Genomic DNA, 22,905 nt, shown 5'->3' with positions numbered 1-22,905 from the left:
CCAGAATTTTGCACCGCCCCTTCACTGCTCCGCCCCCTGCGCGCCCCTCGCCCGTCTCCGCCCCGCCCCGCTCATTTGCCCCGCCCCCTCCAGCGCCCGTCTCCGCCCCGCCCCGCTCATTTGCCCCGCCCCCTCCAGCTCCCGTCTCCGCCCCGCCCCGCTCATGTCCCCGCCCGGCTCATTTGCCCCGCCCCCTCCAGCGCCCGTCTCCGCCCCGCCCCGCTCATGTCCCCGCCCCGCTCATTTGTCCCGCCCCCTCCAGCGCCCGTCTCCGCCCCGCCCCGCTCATGTCCCCGCCCCGCTCATTTGTCCCGCCCCCTCCAGCGCCCGTCTCCGCCCCGCGCCCGGCTCTGGCTGCGCCCGCGCATCTGGCGTCCCTAACGGGGAGCCCGGGTCCGCTTCCGCGGTCGCCATGACGGCGGCCGTGTTTTTCGGCTGCGCGTTCATTGCCTTCGGGCCTGCATTCGCCCTCTACATCTTCACCATCGCCACCGAGCCGCTGCGCATCATCTTTCTCATCGCCGGGTGAGGCGGCTGCGCCGGCAAGCCCGGACGCCGAGACCCTGTCCCCGCTGGGCACCCCTGCGACCCCCGGCGTCCGCACCAGACCGCTCGGCCCTGTGGGGCTTGGGAGGGAAGGGGGTCGGGGGAAGCGGAGGCCCCGCTTGCCGGGCCCCTTGGCCTCCTCGGAGGGGCTGCGGCGCTGAAGGAGCGCGTACTGCGGGGTCCTTTTGCCCGGGGTCCATGGGTGGGCTTTAATGGGTCGTGAAGCCCCTAAAATTGTGGATGAATTCATTCTTACGTGCGTTTTTCATTTTTCTGGAGAGAAAGTCCCTAATTTCTCTCAGATTCACAAAGGTATCTGTAATCGCAACAAGGCTAAGGCCACAGAATCTAGCTAGGGCCTTAGTCTCCCACCCTGCCCGTTAGAATCACCTGGGACCCGGTCCCTTCAAACACGGATGCCCAACGCCTACCCCAGGTGAACTGACTCAGGACGCTGGGGCCGTGAATCCGGCTTCCCGTGTGTTTTAGGTTCCCAGGTGATTCAGGTGTGCTGCCAAAGGGTAGAGACCTGTGAAAACACCGAAACACGTGACCGTGCATCTTTCCCGGAGTTTAGTAAATACCGTGCTCTGGTGCGAATGTGGCCGGAATCCCAGTTTTCACTTGTCTGGCAGCTCTTCCAGGGGCACACGCCGACCTCCCTCCCTCCCTCCCTCCCCGACTTTGAGTCTGGCTTCCAAGCTAGGCCAGGGAGTCCCACCTTTTCTCATCTGCAAGTGCTGCATTGGCTGTGTCAGTTTATGAAATAATAGGTTTGAGAAAAGGTTTGTAAAGCTCGTTGTGATCTTTAGAGTCAACATGGGTTGTTATAAAAACCAAGCCTGGATAACTGATCTGGAGCAGAGCCCAGGTTTTCACCTTCTGGATTTTATACCAGTCATTCTATTAATAGATGTGTAGACATTTTTCAGGAGCCCTGGTGGTCCAGTGGTTAGCGCTTGGCAGCTAAATGTGAAAGGTTGGGGGTTCGAACCCACCAGCCAATCAGCGGGAATCGACCGGAGGGCAGTGGTTTTGGTTTGGTTAGACACTTTCCTGGAAAGGACACTATTACATTTGCAGGTATCTGACCATTAAATCAATAATTTTTGGTAGCTTAATGATATAAAAATTGCAGTAGCCGCTGGTGGTGTATTTTATTGTTTTGGCACATCCTTGATGGGCGGAGCGTTGATGAGGAAAAGTAGCAAATCGTTTTCCAGTCTGACAGTCTTTGGCAGATCGAGTCTGCTGATGTACTTGCAAATAGCATGGTCACTGAAGAAGAGTACTAGAATCCCATGTTCCTCTCAGACCACATGGGGAGTAGGAGCCACTAACCTAGAGCATCACTCCCCCCACCCCTCTCCAGCCCTGGTGGCATTAGTGGTTAAGAGCTCAGCTGCTAACCGAAAGGTCAGCAGTTCAAATCCACCAGCCTCTCTTTGGAAATCCTATGGGGCAGTTCTGCTGTATAGGGTCACTATGAGTCGGAGTTGACTAGACAGCAATGGGTTTGGGTTTTTTTGGGGGGGAGGGCGGTTCTTAAAGAGTCAGGAAATCTGTTCTTTTAAGCAAGATTTTTCTCTTTTTAAACCATTATTAATACTGTACTTAATGTTTACTTGTAACTTCCCCCCCCCCCCTTATTATCAGAGCTTTCTTCTGGTTGGTGTCTCTGCTGCTTTCCTCCCTTGTTTGGTTCATCGCGGGGACCATTACTGGCCACAAAGATGGACCAGTACAGAAATACCTGCTCATCTTCGGGGTGCTGGTCTCAGTCCTTATCCAAGAAGCCTTCCGGTTTGCATATTACAGGCTATTAAAGTAAGTTGAACATCTGCTTTGCCGTTTTTCCCCCCAGATAGATTTGAATTACAGTTTAGTAGTTCAAGACATTAGTGTGGTAGTTGAGGGCCCATGCTTCCTTGCATAATTCGAAGGCAAGGTATTGATACATTTTCAGCCTGAAAATATTGACTATTAACCTGTGGACATTCCTTCCCTCATTCATTCACATTTCTTGAGTATCTGCTCATTGCCAGGCACTATCGTAGGTACTGGGGATACATCAGTGACTAAGAGACAGAATCCCCGCCCCCATGGAGCTTATATTCTAGGGGGAAGAAATAGACCACAAATGAATTAACAAAAAAAATACATTATATGTTAGAAGCAATAAAAGCTGTGGAGAAAATATAAATTAGGGAATTAGTCATTAAACAACAGAAACAGTTCCGGTACTCAAGGTTGTTAGAATTTATATCTACTTCTCTTTGCTACCACCTAAGACAAAAAATTATTATGGAGATTACACCTATCATTATTTTGACTGAATTAGGGCAATATAGGGGTTCATTTTATAATATTTCATATGGTTTCAAATCTATAATAGAAAAATGTTTAAAAACAAGAAGCCTTGGTATAAGCTCCCTTTTTGGGCCAAAAAGTAGATCATCTGTGGAGCATGAGAACCTCACATGAAACCACTGCTTGGAGACGCCACTTGAACTTGGACAGTATTTTCTCTCAGGCAGTCACGAGGCTGGCTTGATTACGTAGTAATAGTTAGTTAGTAGCTGACTGACCCACCATCTTCTATCTTTTCTGCAAACGAGGTAATTAAGGCTGTCTGGGATTTCACAGATGTAACCAAGACAGAACCTCAACAGCATCGCTCATGATCAGCTTCTGATCATTCGTTCTTGCCAAAATGCTAGGCCCTCTGTGTTTTTTACTTTTCACAGCAGATGATTGGATTCCTTTTTAATAATGAGGCAATTTAACTTTCACATTGAAAGCTAGGGACACATTGCTTAGAAGCAAAATTCATATCTTAGAAAAGGTTTAAAAATGAAATTCCCATTAGTTCCTGGAAATTATTAAAGAGCAGCACGTATGAAAGATAACGTTTAAATTTCTGAAAGAATGCAACATCCCTAACAGGTGGACACCAGGCTGTGGCCGAACGTTTCTGGTATGCAGCAGTTACCGTCCTGCAATTTTAACTGAGGAATGTTGTTATGATGCTCAAAATCTGCCTACTCCTGCCTCTGCGCCCCCCCCGCCCCCGCACAAGCCACACAGGTCCATGAAATTTTTGCCACATGGTTGTTTTCATATCCCTTTCAATGCTAAATATTCCTCATTTCTTTACCAGAACCCCAGAAGATGTGCATCAAATCTCTCAGTCTCTGCTCCCCTAGACATGCCCCTTTTGGTCAGTGCCTGATGTTTGCCTGTGCTCAGGAACTGACACAGTACTCTGCAGGCGGTGGTTGTGGATTGAACTATTTCCCCCCGAAATGGGTGTCAACTTGGCTAGGCTATGATTCTCAGTATTGTGTGGTTGTCCACCATTTTGTGATCTGTTGTGATTATCCTATGTGTTGTAAATACTAACTTCTCTGATGTCAATGAGGTAAGATTATAGACAGTTATGTTAACGAGGCAGGACTCAATCTATAGGACTAGGTTGTATCTTGAGTCGGTCTCTTTTGAGATATAAAAGAGAGAATCGAGCAGTGAGGAGGGGGACCTCACACCACCAAGAGAGAAACACTTGGAGCAGAGCACGTCCTTTGAACCTGGGGTCCCTGCACTGAGAAGCTCCTAGACCAGAGGAGGATTGATGCCAAGGACTTTCCCCCAAGAACTGACAGAAAAAGCCTTCCCCTGGAGCTAGCACCTTGAATTCAGACCTTTACCCTCCTAGACCGTGAGAGTAAATTTCTGTTTGTTAAAGCCATTCACTTGTGGTATTTCTGTTATAGCAGCACTAGGTGACTAAGACAGTGGTCTAACTAGTTCAGAGAGCCCTGGCCCTTCCCACCCTTAACTGGGCACTGTACTCTAATTGAATTGGGTTTTCCTGTCAGCTACACCATTGAGACATGTTGGCCTTGAATTTTCATATGTGATGGTTCTAATTTTGAAAAAAAACAATATTTCTAATATAGAATGCTGCAATTTAGAACATGGGTTTAGTAACCCTGTGGATTTAATACTTCCTAAAAATCAGAACAAGTAAGAAAAACGGTAGTTTTTCAAAGTTTATATTTAAAGAAGTTGAATTTTTTTGTTCTCGTTCTTGGAAACACAATAATAAATGCAAACGAAGAATTTTCCATTTCAGCGAAATGGTCAGAATTACAAACACTGCCACTTACACATCATCAGTCCTGTGTTCTAACCGTCAGGAACATGGAAACTGATCATGTTTTTTACTTTCTTACTTTCTAACCCTATAGAACAGAGTAGAACTGCCCCACAGGGTTTCCAAGGAGCACCTGGTGGATTCGAACTGCCAACATTTTAATTAGCAGCTGAGCTCTTAACTGCTGCGCCAACAGGGCTTCAGATGTTAACACTGAGAATTGTTAGTGTCACAGACGTTTCCTCCCACAAACTTACGACACAGAATGAGGAAGTTTATTAAACTTCTGAATTTGTCAGTAATATATTTGTGATAGTAGCACTTTGCTATACCAAATACCAAAAATCTTGGTCATTACTGAGCAATTTATATAAACTAGAAATCCTCCAAAATTTATTGATTCTATTACATTGATGCATTTGTTGATGGAAATTATTACTTTTATATATGTCTTATAAGCTGTAATTAGCCTTTAATTGTGACGGGTAAGTAAACATCTGTTTATTTAGGAAAATTGGGCATTCATGTTGGTTACTTCTCCAGAAAAAAAGAGTCACTTAAATTTCTGGCTGATGTCCTCTCTACCTCTTTTCTTTTTTAAAAAAAAATTACATGTGTGATTTTATTTTAGAAAAGCCAACGAGGGTTTGAAAGCCATAAACCCAGAAGAGACAACACCCTCTATGCGATTGCTGGCTTATGGTAAGTTAGGACTGGATGAGCCCTTAAAAAAAATCAGCCATTTTTATCTTTTGTACCTTTGTGGATTTCAAATAATATTTTTTTCTGCCTTGGCCTATTGGTACACATTGTTTATTTTTCCAACTTTCCAATTTCCAAGGCCCTTATATATAGAAAAGCAATTTCAGGTGAATGCTTATCTATATGTTTATTAACAAGCAACCAGGTTTGAAAGCTAGGTTTTTAACCTGTATACATTCCAGTTAAGGAGCCCTGGTGGTGCAAATGGTTAAGCGCTTGTCTGCTAACCAAAAGGTTGATGGTTTGCACCCATCCAGTAGCTCTGTGGGAGAAAGTCCTGGCAATCTGCTTCCATAGAGATTACAGCCAAGAAAACCCTGTGAGGCAGTTCTACTCTGTCACGTGTGATTGCTGTGAGTCAGAATTGACTCAACGGCACCCAACAGCAACAACACTGTAGTTAACTAGCAGTTTCTAAGTGATGTATCTGCTGACTTCTCTGGGTGTTTACTGTGACTCCAACTGTACTAGGAGAACTCAATATTAACGCAGGTAACGCGTCTGCATATTTTTTTTTCAGAATTATGTTTAAAGACTGGGCCCTAGGTGGAGTCACTCAGTTTGGCCCAGGGATCACTCCTCAAAGTACATAGCCACACATCCAGCTCAGTTCCCACGCTAAGCCATCAGACTAACTGCACACTCTGTCATAAGCCAAAGCTGGAGCTTCAGCCCCGTGTCTTTTCTCCATCACCTGTTTCTTCTGCCTTTCCAGAACTCCCTTTTCTCTCCTTTTTTATTTCTCTGCTAGGTTCCATCACGCATTTCCTTTGCTTTCCCCACCTCCTCTCTCCATCAGCCAGCCAGGTGCCACCTTTTCAGAGCCATCTTTCTAATGTTTGCCCTTTTCCCTTCAACCAAATGGTATTCCCCTGTCCTTGGAAATTTGATTTGAAGAGAAATCGTAGTGTGAAAAGGGTTGAACGGTGTGTTTTCTTTCTCTTCAGTTTCTGGCCTGGGCTTTGGAATCATGAGTGGAGTATTTTCCTTTGTGAATACCCTGTCCGACTCCCTGGGGCCAGGCACGGTGGGGATCCATGGAGATTCCCCCCAGTTCTTCATTCATTCAGGTAGGTGCTGGGTAGCTGTGAGTCTTCAGGTTTCTGGTCTGTCTGGATAACAACTTACAAGTTTTAGCTATTCAATCTGCAGTCTTTTCTCTGAAGCAGTTCAGGGTCCATTCTCATTTCATGAGGAGAACAGTTAACATGCAAAGGAGGCGACAGCTTCACCTCAGCAGGGCATCAAGGCAGGGCAGGAGCTGGGACATGTCTAAGTTACCAACTGTAGGGGAATTCACTGGCTTAGGAGTTCAGAGTTGTGTTATGTCTCTAAACGCAGAGTACTGTCTGGCACTACAAAGTGAAGGACCTAGGAAAATAAAAATTTTGATTAAAGTACTTTAGAATTTTAGAGTGGAATTTAGCTTACATAAAATTTATTCTGGTTTTACTATACTAACGGTGTTGCCTATATAGGTGAAATGTTAGCAGTGAATTTTTTTTCTTTTTGTACTTTAGGTGAAGGCTTACAAAACAAACTAGTTTCATATTAAATAATACACATATTGTTTTATGACATTGCTTAACAACCCCACAACATGTCAGCACTCTCCCTTCTCAACCTTGAGTTCCCTCTTACCAGCTTTCGTGTCCCCTCCTGCCTTCTAGTCCTTGCCTCGGGGCTGGTGTGCCCCTTTAGTCTCATATTGTCTTATGGGTCTGTTTAATCTTTGGCTGAAGGGTGAACCTCAGGAGTAGCCTCATTTCTGAGCTGAAAGGGTATCCAGGGACCATACTGTCAGGGTTTCTTCAGTCTCTGTAGGTCCAGCAAGTCTGGTCTTTCTTTTTGCGTTAGAATTTTGTTCTACATTTTGCTCTGCTCTGTCTGGGACCCTCTATTGTGATCCCATTAGCAGTGAATTTTTATAGGCTGTGTGCTTTTTCAGTATTCAGTAATACGTACACCCAGTCCTCACTCATAGACATGGTAGGGTTCCAAAGACCAGGTCATTTTGCGAAGATGAGCATTACATGAAGATGGAGGATGACCACATCAGATCACAAAATGGTGAATGACTGCATCATTACATAAATTGTTTTTTAACTTCTGTTCACCTTCTCCGTAGTGCACTCTTGGCAGGCAAAGGCAGGAGTCTGGCTGAGCCCAGGGACTTGGGGATGCAGGGTGTCCCCTCTCACTCCTCTGCATGCCTCAGGGCTGGTGGGTGATGCACCTGCCGCATCAAGTCCATTCCAGCCCCATCCTCCTTTTTGACCCTGTTCCCCTATTCTTCTCCCCGTGCTCCCAGCTCCTCCCCCACTGCGTCTCCCTCCTTCCTTCTACTCCCTGCCCCTCTCTGGCACACCGGGTTGGGAGAGCTAGTTTCTGCACTTGAGCCAGTACCAGAGCACGGCTCTACGGAGCCAGGTGAGTTAGCCATGCTGGAGGAACCTGAGCACAGCGGGTGCAGGTCTGGGGCGGGACTGCATGGGAGCACTGAGCTGGAGGCCAGGGGTCGTTCCTGTGCAGCTGCCCCGTTCCCAGACAGGTCGATCTGTGCCACCCAGAGCTGAGAGCTGCCACAAGCTGCCAGGGGCTGGGCACCTGTGCCACCATTAGGAGGTGAGTCCCAGGAGCCCAGGGTGCTTTACCCACAAAGGCTGGGGCTGGTACAGGAGGAGGTCCCTGGGGGCAGGTGACACCAACTCTGGTTACGTCATTGCAGCCAGTGTTACCCTCGCCTCACACCTTGGCATTCGTTACGTCAGACATAAGTCGTTAATAAGCCAAGTAGTCGGATAGCAGATTTTTCACTGTTCCTACACATGGGAAATGTCAGGTAACCAGATAGTTGATGAGCGAGGAGCCGGTGTATGGATCTTCAGTATAATCTCCAGCCTTTAATTTGTCATCCTGGCCCCTTTTCGGGATACACAGTGTAATGTAATCTTGAAATTGAGAATAAGGAAAAAATGATAATAGATAAATTGATCTTTTTTACCAAAGATGCAGTATAAAAGGACCAACTCATTTCAAACTGCTTTTTCATCCACCAGATAAAAATTAATGTCTTGATGCAGTGATCACAGATTTGAGAGTTGGTAATTGTCTTAATTATCTAGTGCTGCCAAACCAGAGATACCAAAAGTGGTAGGTTCGTCAAATTTACTTTCTCATTGTTTAGGAGACTAGAATTCTGAACTCAGGGCACTGGCTCTAAAAGTCCAAATTCAGGGTGCCAGCTCTAGGGAAGGCTGTCTCTGTTGGCTCCGGCGGTCTTTATTCCCTGGTGATTTTCATATACCTTGGTATCTATCTTGCCCCAGCTCTGCTTGTTTAATCTGCAGCTTTTATGCCTCAAGAGAGATTGACTCAAAACACACCCTACACTAGTATTGCTTCATAAACATGACAAAGAAAACCCATTCCCAAATGGGATTATAACACAGGTATAACCCAACCCATTGTCCTTGAGTCTATTCCAAGGGGTTAGGATTTACAATATTTTTGGTGGCCACAATTCAGTCCATAATATACATAATTACCATAAGACTTCCTAAAATCTTAAAACCTGTTGCCATCAAGTTAATTTGGACTCACAGGTACCCTACAGGACAGAGTAGAACTGCCCTATAGGGTTTCCAAGGAGCAGCTGGTGGATTCGAACTGCTGACCTTTTGGTTAGCCGCCGAGCTCTTCCAGTGCGCCACCAGGGCTCCTCCATAAGACACGTCTTAAAAAATAGGAAGAAGCCCACTGTATTTCTCGTTATCACCACAAGATTGATGTCAGTGAAATAAGTGACCCCCTGCATGCATTCTTTAATTAAGTCACCTTTTATTTTACATTTATGCTAAAGTAATTTCTTTCCTCAAGGATGTTACCCTCTAGTAGGGGAAATAAGACAAATGAGTAAACGAATAGTGAATCAGACTTTCAGTAAGGGTTTAAGATAATGTTAGAAAGGCTGTAAGGAAATAGGACCAATATTAAATGAAATTGTGTAGATAGTAGTTGCTCCGGTGATCCAGTGGCATCCTACGTGCTGCAGAGGTCACCAAGCCCAACAGGACACATCTTCTCCATTCTCAGCAGACTCTTTATTTCCGTTTCAGTTCAGGCCTTGTCATCTCTCTAGATTACCACCATCAGCCCCCAACTGGCCCGCCTTCTCTCCTTGACACACTTTCCACGTGAATCCATCCTGTATGCAGCTACTAGACTCCTCTTCCCTGTTGGGACATGTTTAATGGCTTTCCAGGGTCTACAGGTTAAAGTCAAGGCTCTGTATAATCTGGCTACAAGTTGGAGGAGGAGAAAGTGTGTTGATGGGTCATACTTAGTGCCTCCAGTGTAGCAAATTGTCTTCCTTTTCAACATTCATGGTTAGAATATTTCTGGCAGATTTTTTTTTAATGATTATAAAAGAAGTGTTAGGTTTTAAAAACAAGTATTAATATTAGTAGCTAAAGTCTATAGGGTTGCTATGAGTCGGAATCGACTCGACAGCAGTGGGTTTGGTTTTTGGTTTTTTTTTTAAAGTCTATTGCAGTCTATTACAATTTATTATTTTAATAAATTAATAAAGCAGTGTTATTGCCACAGTTTTTATATGTTCTTAGATTCTTCTGTTACACGGCTACAAAAGCAGGGTCTTTTTTTTTTTTGGTCCTCAAATATCATTCTTCTCGTAGAAATTGTGGTCCCAGGGTGGTGCAAATGGTTAACATGCTTATCTGCTAACTGATGCTAACTGAAAGGTTGGAGGTTCAAGCCCACCAAGAGGTGCCTTGTAAGAAAGGCCTGGTGATCTACTTCTGAAAAATCAACCCTTGAGAACCCTACAGAGCACAGTTCTACTCTGACACCCGTGGGGTCACCAGGAGTCGGAATCTATCATATCCTTCATTCTGTATCCTCCTCTGAATCTGGCATAAATTTCTGGCACTTACCTGTGGATGGTTTTTGAATTACCAACTCAACTATATTTGAATTATCTTCAGCAAAATTTTACTTGCGTGTGATGTTAATGATATTGTTTGATAATTTCTGCATTCTGCTGGATCACCTTTTTTTGGAATGGGCACCTATATGGATCTCTTCCAGTTCATTGGCCAGAAGACTGTCTCCAAATTTCTTGGCATAGATGAATGAGCACTTTCATCGTTGCGTCCATTTGTTGAAACATCTCAGTTGGCATTCCGTCAATTCCTGGAGCCTTGTTTTTCGCCAGTGCTTTCAGTGCAGCTGGGACTTCTTCCCTCAGTACCATCGGTTCTTCATTGTACGCTGCCTCCTGAAATGGTTGAACTTGGACCAGTTTTTTTTGGTACAGTGACTCTGTGTATTCCTTCCATCTTCCCTTGATGCTTCCTGTGTTGTTCAGTATTTTACTCTTGAATCCTTCAGTATTGCAACTTGAGGCTTGAATTTTTTCTTCAGTTCTTACGGGATTTCTGGCATCGTTTCTGTCACTAAGGCCGTATTTTCTAACTACTTATCCTTCTTTATCTCCAGCTTTTGCATTCCAATCACCAGTAATTATCAGCGCCTCTTGATTAAAAAAAAAAAAAAATTTTTTTTTTTCTTGATTGCATATTTGATCAATTCAGGCTGCAGAAGTTGGTAAAAATCTTCAGTTTCTTCATCTTTGGCCTTACCAATTGGTACATAAATTTGAGTAATAATCATATTAACTGGTCTTCCTTGTAGGCATATGACTATATCCTATCACTGACAGCGTTGTACATCAGGGTAGGTCTTTATGACAATGAATGCAACGACGTTCCTCTTCAATTTGTCATTCCGGGCATAGTAGACCATATTATCATCTGCTGCAAGATACCTAATACCAGTCCATTTCAGCTCAGTAATGCCTAGTATATTGATCTTCAAGCATTCCATTTCATTTTTGACAGCTTCCAATTTTCCTAGATTATACTTCATACATTTCACGTTCCAATTACTAATGGGAGCTTGCAGCTATTTGTTCTCGTTTTGAGTCATGGCCACATTAGCAGATGCAGGTCCCACAAGCTTTACTTCATATCATGAAGGTCAATGCTACTTTGAGGAGACAGCTCTTCCCCAGTCATATTTTGAGTGCCTTCCAACCTGAGCGGCTCATCTTTTTCCAGCACTATATCAGACAGTGTTCTGCTGTTATTCATAAAGTTTTCACTGGCCAGTTTTTCAGAAGTAGATCACCAGGTCCTTCTTCCTAGTCTGGAAGTTCCGCTGAAATCTGTCCACCACAGGTGACCCTGCTGGTATTTGAAATACCAGTGGCATAGCTTCCAGCATCACAGCAACACGGAAGCCACCACAGTGCGACACGCTGACAGACAAGTGGTTGGCGTCTTTCACTAAAAAAAAAAAGATGGTGCTAATTCTCTTTAGTGAAACACTGTTCTCCTGAGAAGTTAAGCTTAAATGATTCATTTGAAAGAAAGTAAAAGTTGTGCTGGCAGTTTGGGATTGAATTTGTATTTTCTTCAAATTCAAGGGGAAATTCAAAGAGAATAAAATCCTTTCAAGTCTTAAACCAAGTTAGGGTGGCTGACAGACCATACTGTGAATGTGTCCCTATAGAATGAAAGAACAGCTGTTACTGTGTGCGAGAGTTTCTTACATGTTATAATGTCATTCTTTGGAGCATAAATGTTGAATTATATACTTTTATAATATACTTTTTTTTTTATAATATACAATTATTATTAAACAATTTTATTATACAGTGTTTAAAAACAATAACTCCAAATACTTACGTTATCTTATATGTATTTGTAACTGCCATTGCTACCATTTCTCTAGGCACAAGCTCATTTTAAGTTTTTCAGTTAAATTTTTCAGTTTAGCATATGCGTTTTTTGACTTTTTTTCCCCCTGCTCAGCCTTATATTCTTGAGATTATTTATATTGTATGTCACATAGAATTCCATTGTGTAAATACACTGTAACTTACCCATTCTGGTGTTGATAGACATTTGGGCGGTTTCCAGTTTTTTGTTACTACACACAATGCCTGTGTAAATATTCTTTCAGCAACTTCCTTGTGCACATGTGTAAGAGTTTCTCTAGAGCAGGGGTTCTCAAATTTGAGTGCATCACAACACCTGAGGGCTTATTTAAACACTGATTGCTGGGCCCACCCCCATCGTTTCTGATTCAGGAAGTTTGGGGAGGATCCTGATAATTTGGGTTTCTAACGAGTTCCCAGCCGATAATGATCTATTGATTGAGTACTAACTGCCTCGGTGTAGCTCTAGCTGTGGCATTGCTGGAGTGAAATAGAGACTTCAGACTTTCAACTCTCCGAGGTAAAGCTAGATTGCCTTCCTACTAGCAGTACAAAAGAAGATTGTCAGACTTAAATTCTTGCCAGTCTGGTGGGTGCCAATGGTAGCTTATTATGTGGTCAAAAAGGGAAATCCTTTTCTTGGTTTCATATTAAAACTTGCAGAAATATGGAACTTGCCCACTTTAATGGGCCTTGGGGCCAGGATACACACCCACAGGCAGTATTTCACAGAAAAACCTGTGTGTGCTCAGCAAATTCAGTGCCGGTTGCTTAAGAAGAATTTTATACATTATTGTTAAAAATAATCAGAATTCAACAAAATTTGAACATAAGGCTTATTTTGAGTACTTATTCTAATTACATATGCCAAAAACCCTTTGCCGTCAAGTTGATTCCAACTCATAGCAACCCTATAGGACAGAATAGAACAGACCCATACGGTTTCCAAGTAGTGGTTGATGGGCTTGAACTGCTGACCTTTTGGTTAGCAGCCGAGCTCTTAACCACTATGCTACCAGGGCTCCAACATGCCTATAGGGAAACCATTTTGATTCCAGAAAAAGCAAACGGCTCAAAGAGGCTGGGTACAATGAGGCTTATAAAGAGAAAAAGAGAGAGAAATATAGAAGATCAACCATTGGCTAATCTTACCGTGTTTGATTGAACCCTGCCCTCCTTCTTATACTGAGACCTTTGAACATTAGGTTGCTAGATGGTCTCTTGAACTTGGAGTAGCTAAAGTGAATGGAAGAAATGATAAAGTAAAAGAGCTAAACAGAAGATTTCCAGGGGCAGCTTGAGAAGACAAAATATTATAATGAAATGTGCAAAGACCTGGAATTAGAAATCAGGAAAGGTATGCATCAATGTTGTATCCTTTTACCATACTTACTCAATCTAAATGCTGAGCAAATAATCCAAGAAGCTAGATTATCTGAAGAATGCAGCATCAGGATTGGAGGAAAACTAACAACCTACGATTTACAGATGACACAACCTTGATAGACTGCAACCTTCAGTATGGATTACACCTCAACATAAAGAAAACAAAAATCCACACAATTGGACCAATAAAAAACGTCATGATAAACAGAAAATGTTTTCATTTTACTTGGATCTACCATCAATGTCCACGGAAGCAGCAGTCAACAAATCAAACTATGTATTGCATTGGGCAAATCTACTGCAAAAGACCTCTTCAAAGTGTTAAAAAAACAAAGATGTCCCTTTGAGGGCTAAGGTGTGCCTGACCCAAGCCATGGTGTTTTCAGTTGCTTCATAAGCATGCAAAAGCTGGATAATGAATACAGAAGGCGGAAGAAGAGTTAATGCGTTTGAATTATGGTGTTGGTGAGGAATATTGAGTATGCCATGAACTGCCAGAATAATGAACAAATCTGTTTTGGAAGAAGTACAGCCAGATTACTTCTTACAAGGGAGGATGGTGAGACTACTTCTTACATACTTTGGACATGTTATCAGGAGGGACCAGTCCTTGGAGAAGGGCATCTGCTTGGTAGAGTAGAGGGTCATCGAAAAAGAGGAAGACCATCAACAAGATGGATTGACACAGTGGCTGCAACAATGGGCTCAAACATAGTAAAGATTGTGAGGGTGGCGCAGGACTGGGCAGTGTTTTGTTCTGTTTTACATAGGGTTGCTGTGAGTAGGAAGTGACTCAGTGGCACTTCACAACAACAGATGGTCTCTGGCCCTCCACCCAGGCATATCTCGTTGAAATTCAAATTTAGTAAGTCTGGCTTCAAACAAGAAAAAAAGGATTTGCAACTTTGGGTAAAAGAAAGGCCTCTGGAAGATTAATTTCAGTCAAGGATTTCTTTAAAGTGAATATTTGGCTTTGTGGATAAGAAAACCCCAAAATCAAAACAAGATACCTGCTATCAATTTCTCTCTTTAAAAATTGTAATTTTTAATATTATACTTCCGTTGGTCTTTTTTCTTTTAAAATCCAAGGAGAAACTTCACTTTAGTGAGGGGACTGGTTTTAAACTGAAGACACTCCTTTTAATTGAGAAAAGCCTCTTAATTAGGCTAACAGGGGGGTCGTTGGGAGCTAGTTAGCTATCAGAATGGGTTTATGACATTCCTCAGGGGAGTGGCTTTAAAACCAGATTCAAGTTGCCTTTCTGTTTCGCATTCTAGACTAGAAGCTATGCAGAGGGGACCCCTCGTTCAGCAGAAATGTTGCTTCGAGTTACCATTGGAGCTGATGTGTGCCTAGGTCCTGTGTATGTCCAACCCCAGTATGTCAGATGTGTTTAATCTCTCCTGGCGGCGTGATGGACCCTGAGGGCCTATGTGTTTGTTACAGACGGGGTCCATGAGCTGTGGTGTCTGTTGTCTCTGTGACTGGGTGCTAACGGTTGGCTGTCTTTCAGCTTTCATGACGCTGGTTATCATTCTGCTGCACATCTTCTGGGGCATTGTGTTTTTTGATGGCTGTGAGAAGAAAAGGTGGTGCGCCCTTCTTGTAGTCGTTCTGACCCATCTGCTTGTGTCAGCCCTGGTAAGTACCGCCTCTGTGCTCAGGCTGGTTTTCACAACTCAGTACCTCATATCTGAATGTTATCTCTGAATGGCAGATTTCAGAGAATGGCTGTTTAAGTAATTTTTTTAATTAAAAATAACATATATGCAGAAAAGCACACAAATCCAAAGTGTACATCTTGATGAGTTTTCACAGCATGAACACATACATACCTAACTGTGGCATGCAGATGAGAGCTAAAACATTGTGAGCCGCGGGGGCCTCCTTGTACCGCATCTAGTCACTCCCCTTTCAGGGCATGACTGAGAACCTGTGGTCCTGAAGGCAGAAGTCCAAGCTGCACCCAAGGCACCGGGGAAAGTAAGACTCTTGGAATTGACGGAATACCAATCAAGATGTTTCAACAAACACATGCAACGCTGGGAGCCCTCACTTGTCTATGCCAAGAAATTTGGAAGACAGCTACCTGACCAGCTGAGTGGAAGTGATCCATATTTGTACCCATTCTAAAGAAAGGTGATCCAACAGAATGAGGAAGTTATCAAACACTATCATTAATATCACATGCAAGCTAAACTTTGCTGAAGATCATTCAAAAGTGGTTGCAGTATATTGACAGGGAACTGCCAGAAGCTCAAGCCAGGAGAGGTGTGGAACAAGGGATACCATTGCTGGTGTCAGGTGGATCTTGGCTGAAAGCAGAGAATACCAGAAAGATTTTTACCTGTGTTTTATTGACTATGCAAAGGCATTCGACTGTGTGGATCATAACAAATTATGGGTAACACTGCAAAGCATGGTAATTCCAGAGCACTTAATTGTGCTCCTGCAGAGCCTGTACATAGACGAAGAGGCAGTCCTTTGAACAGAACAAGGGGGTACTGGGTAGTTTAAAATCAGAAAAGGTGTGCATCAAAGTTGTAGTGTTTCAACATACTTATTGAGCCTATATGCTGAGCAAGTAAAACCAGAAGCTGGACCATATGAAGAAGATTGTAGCATCAGGATTTGAGGAAGACTCATTAACAGCCTGTGATATGCAGATGACACAACCTTGCTTGCTGAAAGTCAAGAGGACTTGAAACACAGCCTTCAGTTTGGATTACACCTCAACACAAAGAAGACAAAAATCCTCACAATTGGGCCAATACGCAACATCATGATATTGAAGAAAATATTGACCTCGTCATGAATTTCGTTTTACTTAGATCCACAGTCAATGCCCATTGAAGCAGCAGTCAGGAAATCAGATTAAGTATTACATTGGGCAAATCTACTGCAAAAGACCTCTTTAAAGTGTTAAAAAGGAAAGATGTCAGGACTAAGGAGTACCTGACCCAAGTCTTGCATGGTATTTTCACTTGCTTCATATACATGTGAAAGGCAGACAGTGAATGAGGAAGGCTGAAGAATTGATGCCTTTGAATTAAGGTGTTGGAGAAGAATATTGAAAATACCATGGCCTGCCAGAAGAACAAATAAATCTGCCTTGTAAGGAGTACAGCCAGAATGCTCCTTAGAAGCCAGGATGGGGAGATTTCATCTCATGTACGTTGGACATGTTATCAGGAGGGACCAGTCCCTGGAGATGGACATTATGCTTGGCAAAGTAGAGGGTCAGTGAAAAAGAGGAAGACCTTCAATAAGATGGATTGACACAGTGGCTGCAACAATAGACTCAAACATAGCAACAATTGTGAGGATGGCGCAGGACCAGGCTCTGTTTCATTTGTTGTACATAGGGTCACTATGAGTCATATCTGACTTGATGGCACATAACAACAACAACAGCCGTACGTTGCAGTAAGTATCCTATTGTATGACTATACCAGAATTTATCCATTCTATAGCAGAGAGCCATTGATGGTGTTTCCAGTTTTTAACTACCATGCCTGGTACCAATATGAACGTTTTAGTGTATGTGTCTTGGTGAACATAAGTACACATTTTTTTTGTATGTATGCCTTGGAGCAGGGTTGCTGGGGTGTGGGGTATACATGTGTTCAACTGTTCATACCACTCAGTTTTCCGGAGTGATTGTATTGATTTCTACTCCCAACAGTAACTCATGAATTAGTTTCTCCACCTCCTGTCCAGTACTTGATATGGCATTCCCTTTAACATTAGCCATCCTGCTGGATATACCGTGGTGTCATGTTGTAGTTTTAATTTGTGTTGCCCCGATGATTAACGAGGTTAAGGATTTCATTATGTTTATTGGCTTCCTGGATAATTCTTCTGTGAAGTGCCTGTTCAAATCTTTTGCCCATCATTCCATTGGATGGTCTTTTTCTTTTTTAATTTTTGAGGGTTCTTTATGTATTATTTAAAAGAATCCTTTGTCAGATGTATGTACTGCAAATAACTTTTCCTACTTTGTGGTCTGCCTTTGCATTTTCTTAATGTTATCTTTGATGAATAAAAGTTTTTAAGTTTAATGTAGTCTAATTTATCTTTTTTTTCTTTATGATGTGCACTTTTTGTGTTCTGTTTAATAAATACTGACCTATCTGTATTTTAATAGTTTAAAATTTTATCTATTTTGCTCATTCATCTATTCTGATTTTCTTTAACAATCATGTATGAAACGTTTTGTTTAAAAGAGAAAAAATATTTTTAAAAGAAACAAACAAGAAAAATACAAAAGCACTTACTATTCTATAAAGTAAATTAGAATTTGGTGATTTAAGGTGTAGAGTTACTGTGATGAGGACAGAGAGTGCCCAGTGCCTGTCATGTCCACAGATGCCTCATCCAGTCTCTCCTCCTCCACCAGTGCCACCACCCTCCTGTGTGCTCCGCATCCAGTACGATGTCTTCCTCATCAGTCTCCTTGCTTTCACCATAGACCTCTTTAACCTACTTTAAAAATTGAAATCAGGTCATTCAGCTCCCCTACCTAAAGCCCTTCTGTGGTTCTGCCTTTGCTCAGAGGATAAAATCCACACTCCTTACTGTGACCCACAACGTTATTGGTCCAGGCCTTCCTCTCTGACCTCGTCCCATGCACTGCCCGCCCCATTTGTGCACATCACTAACATTGACCTCAGGACTCAGTTGCCCCAAGCTCTTTGCTCTCCTTTGTCCATGTGCTTCCCTTGCTTTGAAATGTCCTGCTCCATCTTTGCATGGCTCATTCAGCCCCTCCTGGAGGTCTCAAATATCACTTCTTCAGGGCCTTGTTGACGAACTAAGTAGATCACTGCGTTCCTACCCATCCTAGCATCACCACACTTATAATTATTCTGTCCTAGCAATCATCACAATTTGTAATTATTTGACTTATTCATTAGCTGCCTCCCTTACTAGCATATAAGCTCAATTAGGGTAGAGACTTTGGGCCTCACTTTCGTGTTCCCGGGACCTAGTGTGGCACCTGCTACATTGTGGCACTCACCAGTTTTCTTCAGTGAATAAACTTCTGGGACCCACAGCAGTTTGGAAGCTGAAAAAGAGATGCGATTCCCTCATGTCCTCTTCAATACAAAGGGCATCCCATTACCTAAAGTAATTTGGGCTTGACTTATTTTCTTGCAAATTCTAAAAGCCAGTTTAATTAACAGAAATGAGCTTAAATCGGGGCCCAGATTATAGAACATATATCTTCTATTGGGTTTTCCAGTGGGTTCTGGCTTCTGACTGTCTTTTAGCGTTCCCATTTGAACACAGCAAAGCACAGGACCTAGAGGGCAGTGTTTGTTGACTAGGTTAATTCATTAGTTCTGTGTGTCTTTTGTGGTCTCAGTGCTCCTCAACAAAGGAGCCCTGGTGGTGCGGTGGCTAAGCACTCGGCTGCTAACCAGAAGGTTGGCAATTTGAACCCGCCAGTTGCTCCTTGGAAGAAAGATGTGGCAGTCTGCTTCTGGGAAGATTACAGCCTTGGAAACCCTATAGGGCAGGACTACTCTGTCCTATAGAGTCGTTATGAGTTGGAATCGATAACGGCAATGGGCTTTTTGGATTTGGCTCCTCAACAGCGACAGACATTGTATGTTCAATGAAAGAGACCCAGCTGTTGAAAGCATTCCATGTTATCCTTCATCTGGGTTACTGTACACGTTTCATAAGTTTGCCGTTATTACCCAAGCTGATTTCTTTTTCCTTTGCAGACTTTCCTAAGTCCTCAGTATGGGATAAACCTGGTGTTATCATACACAATCATGGTGCTCATGGGTATCTGGGCATTCTTCGTTGCTGGAGGCTCCTGCCGAACCCTGAAGCTCTGCCTGCTCTGCCAAGACAAGGACTTCCTTCTTTTCAGCCAGCGTTCCAGATAACCTCTGGGGGGCAGCACCTCCCAAGCAGCAGGCTGCTTCTTGGGAGGAAGCACAACTGTGCCTTTTTCTAAAAGTCTCGTTTCCTGGTGGAACTTAGAAAAAAAAGAAACTATCTAGATATGAGCCCCACTCATGTGGCTTTCATGCCACAGCTGTCCCGAAAGGATCCATCACTGGCGTGCATCCCACTGCACATTAGAACTGCCTGGGAGCGTAAAGAAGGCCACACCTTCCAGATTGACCTGGCGTGGGCATTTGGTGTTTTTGAACCACCAGGGCCCGTGAGTGGAACTACAGAGAATGCCGTATGGAAGTAAGAATCAGGAGCTCAGCTGCCTCTTAACTTGGGCTGGGCGAGCAAATACCTGAATGTCAAATTCTGGTTAGCCTCTGTCTTTTCATATTCTGAAGTCACAGAAGGCTAAAGGGCTATCATCTCTGTGATCTGCCTTCACCTGTGTCACCTGCACCCTGTGGTGTGAGAACATGGTGGGCTGTGCTTCTAAATATGCCGTCTGTCCTACGATGACTTAGCCAAAGTGAGATACTGATTAATAAGCTATATTTCTGGAAGTGTTTCCCATTCTAGATTGTTCTTTTTGAGGCATTACATTGGTTTTGAGCGTAGGTTCAGTTTCTTTAAAAAAATTGCTTTCTGATTCCCTGGGAAGGCGATACAGGATCAAACTTATTTCGTGCAGTCTTTGCTCCATTTAAGGTTTTTCATGGCTCTGCCCAAAGGCCATCAGCTGTAGTGCGTAACATTGGCGTGCTTGTCGCTGGGTTAATGGAGGTGGAGTCCAGTGTTTACCTCATGATGTGCTAGGAGCTAAGTGATGTGCTCAGGACAGACTTCCCTGGAGTTGGAGGATGGTTAACCCAAACCTGGAGTAAAGCCATCAGGGTGATGTTGAAACTTTTATTTTGCTTCTGTGATGCTATACTCAATAACATTTTTCCCCAAAATGGAGTAGTATAAAATTGAAAATATATCTTAAATTGCCAAATTTATGCTTTTATATAACCCATGTAGTCCTTAGATCTAGTAAATTCTGTGGGGTTTGGTAGCAAATACAGCATTCTTATTATACGAAGACCCAAGGTGTTCATTCAGCTTCTAAACAACCCTTTTGATTTCCTTTGTAAAGAAATGGCAGTGAGTTGTGCCTATACCAGCTAGAAATTGTTCTCAGTGGATGGCTTTGGGGGAGCTGGTAGTGTGAAAGGAAAAATACCAACACATTAAAACGATCCTTCAGCAAGTCCCACATGCACAGTAGAGCATCCAAAAGACGTAGGAGCAGCAATGAGAGGGCTCAGCAGTGACAACGACAGATGAATTGGGTGATACTTTGGTGGGGGAGATTGACGAGCAAGTTCAAAACAGAAACGTGGCCAACATTTTTGGGCTGGCCACATGCCATTCCAGGGACCAGAACTTCCTTATGTGTGAACTAGACTTTTATCAGTGAACAACATTCCCGCCTCTCCCCGGTGTTTCTTACTAGAATATCTTGATCTAGCAATTCCACAGGAGAAGGGCTTCTAGCAAGGTTGTAAACTGTAAGCAATTATAGCCATTCCCTAAAGTTTACTTCAGCATTAATGCCAGCGCTTCCATTGGCTTTTGTAATTTCCCAGCTTGACAGAGCATTCTCCTTGGACTAGAAGAGTCGAGGACATAGAGACCGAAGAGTGGAATTTACTATGCAGAGTTAAGGGGAGGAGAATAAGATACTCACTGGACTGGAATTAATTCTTATCAGACCATGGTACTCTTTGATGAGTAGAATTACTACTCACTGACAAATGTCTTAAACAGATAGATAAAAATTTTTGTTGATTTGGAAAGTATAGAACATCTGAGAATATTACGTATTTAAGCTCTGAGGATGTCTTCTGCACATTAATAGCTTAATATTAAGAAGCTGGGCTATTGCAAAAGCTCATTTATAAAAACTTCTCAGGTGAGAAGGAACTTTGACACTGAGACTGTTGTCTTAGTTCAGGAACTCATTTGCTACTCCATGGTTGCCCATGAGCAGAGGAGCTTTGTAACGCCAGTCCCTCTTGGAATGTGAGCACTGTCAGCTCAGGACTCGTGTTTCCGAGGGTCTTGCTTTGCCTCATGCCAGGGAAGCCCAGACAGAGGGTGTGTCTTCCTCTGTTACTGTGTGTGTATTTTTTTTGGCCTTTGTTATCTATAATGAGATTTCTGAGCCCTGTAAGTGTTTGGTGAGGTGAAGATGGTGGGGATGTCGTCTGCCGTCCTCCAGGCAGGATTTTCTCTGTTTGGAGGGAAGTTGTGGCTGTCCTTACAGTTGACCTTGAAATTGTATTGTCACAGCGCTGGCACGCATTGGTGTGTGAATGATAGAGATGAATTTCGCTGCTCTCTAATAGAAGCTATGTTTGTTTCTTCTTCTGTATTTATTCTTAATTCATTCGAATGAATAGTCCTAACTGGAGAAGTTGTTTTACTCTGCCCTGGCCTTCTGACGGGTAGCACAGTCATAGCAGTCTTGAGCATCTTGATGAAAGTGACGGCGGAAAGGAATACATGATGGTACCTGCCGATGGCATAGAAGATGGCTTGTGTTCCCGATGTGAATATTTTCATTCTCAAGCACGTTGTAATGCTTGCGTGAATGGCAGATTCACACCTAAAGTGCTGGGTGTTCTCTTCCATAGAGTTGAAGCAGTATGTGCAGTGGCGACACAAGCTTCCTCCGACCTAGGGCTCTTTCCCCTGGTGTCCACCTGGCCGCAGATGGGGGATGTGCAGTCAGCGAGGGCTCACGGGGACGCTCCGTTAGCTGACCAGCAAGGGCAGCAGCCTGGCTCGGGCATCAGCAGCCGGCCTCTCTGGGAAGAATCCCCGTGAGAGAGCTGGCTTGTGTTAGCCATGTTTTTCCTGGGCCCCACCATCCCTCACTCCAGGTAGACAGGTAGATGCCAAAACAAAACAATTTTAAAATGGTTTGCTTCAAATATTTTGTTTATGACTGCAGTGTTTACGTTTCTCATTTAGTAATTATATACATTTCTCATTTAGTGATTATATAATAATTATTTTATAATAATTTAAAAAGTAATGCTTCATTCTATTAAAATTTAATGCTAAGAGAGGTGGGTACTATCTATCTCTTTGTAAAATATGTAACACTTATGTAGTTTTACTCTTATGTCATGCTTACTTCCACTGTCAAACCTTGCGTTCCATACGTAACACAGCAGAATCTCTGCAGACCTCTGTTTCTCAGTGAACAATAAAATGATTGATTGGCACCACTCGTTCCCATGTTTCCTCTTTGGAGTCTGCATCCCTCAGTATCTGTTACTTCTGCAGTTT

General features: G+C 43.2%; 1 protein-coding gene across 4 annotated transcripts in view; it reads left to right on the top strand.

Moving 5' to 3' along the window:
• Positions 1 to 360: 360 nt before the first annotated feature.
• Positions 361 to 22,905, top strand: part of APH1B (aph-1 homolog B, gamma-secretase subunit) — a 28,474-nt gene continuing 5,929 nt past the window's right edge. The window contains exons 1-6 of one of the 4 annotated variants that reach the window (XM_064267434.1): positions 361 to 525; positions 2,203 to 2,373; positions 5,334 to 5,404; positions 6,412 to 6,534; positions 15,167 to 15,294; positions 19,386 to 22,841. In XM_064267434.1, coding sequence (XP_064123504.1) covers positions 413 to 525; positions 2,203 to 2,373; positions 5,334 to 5,404; positions 6,412 to 6,534; positions 15,167 to 15,294; positions 19,386 to 19,553 — 774 coding nt within the window. In that variant the 5' untranslated portion in view covers positions 361 to 412 and the 3' untranslated portion in view covers positions 19,554 to 22,841. The other 3 variants (XM_064267437.1, XM_064267436.1, XM_064267435.1) reach the window with 3 other exon arrangements.

This window comes from Loxodonta africana, chromosome 13 (genome assembly GCF_030014295.1).
Source record: "Loxodonta africana isolate mLoxAfr1 chromosome 13, mLoxAfr1.hap2, whole genome shotgun sequence".
Classification (NCBI taxonomy): domain Eukaryota; kingdom Metazoa; phylum Chordata; class Mammalia; order Proboscidea; family Elephantidae; genus Loxodonta; species Loxodonta africana.
This window is presented reverse-complemented; position numbering and strand designations above follow the sequence as displayed.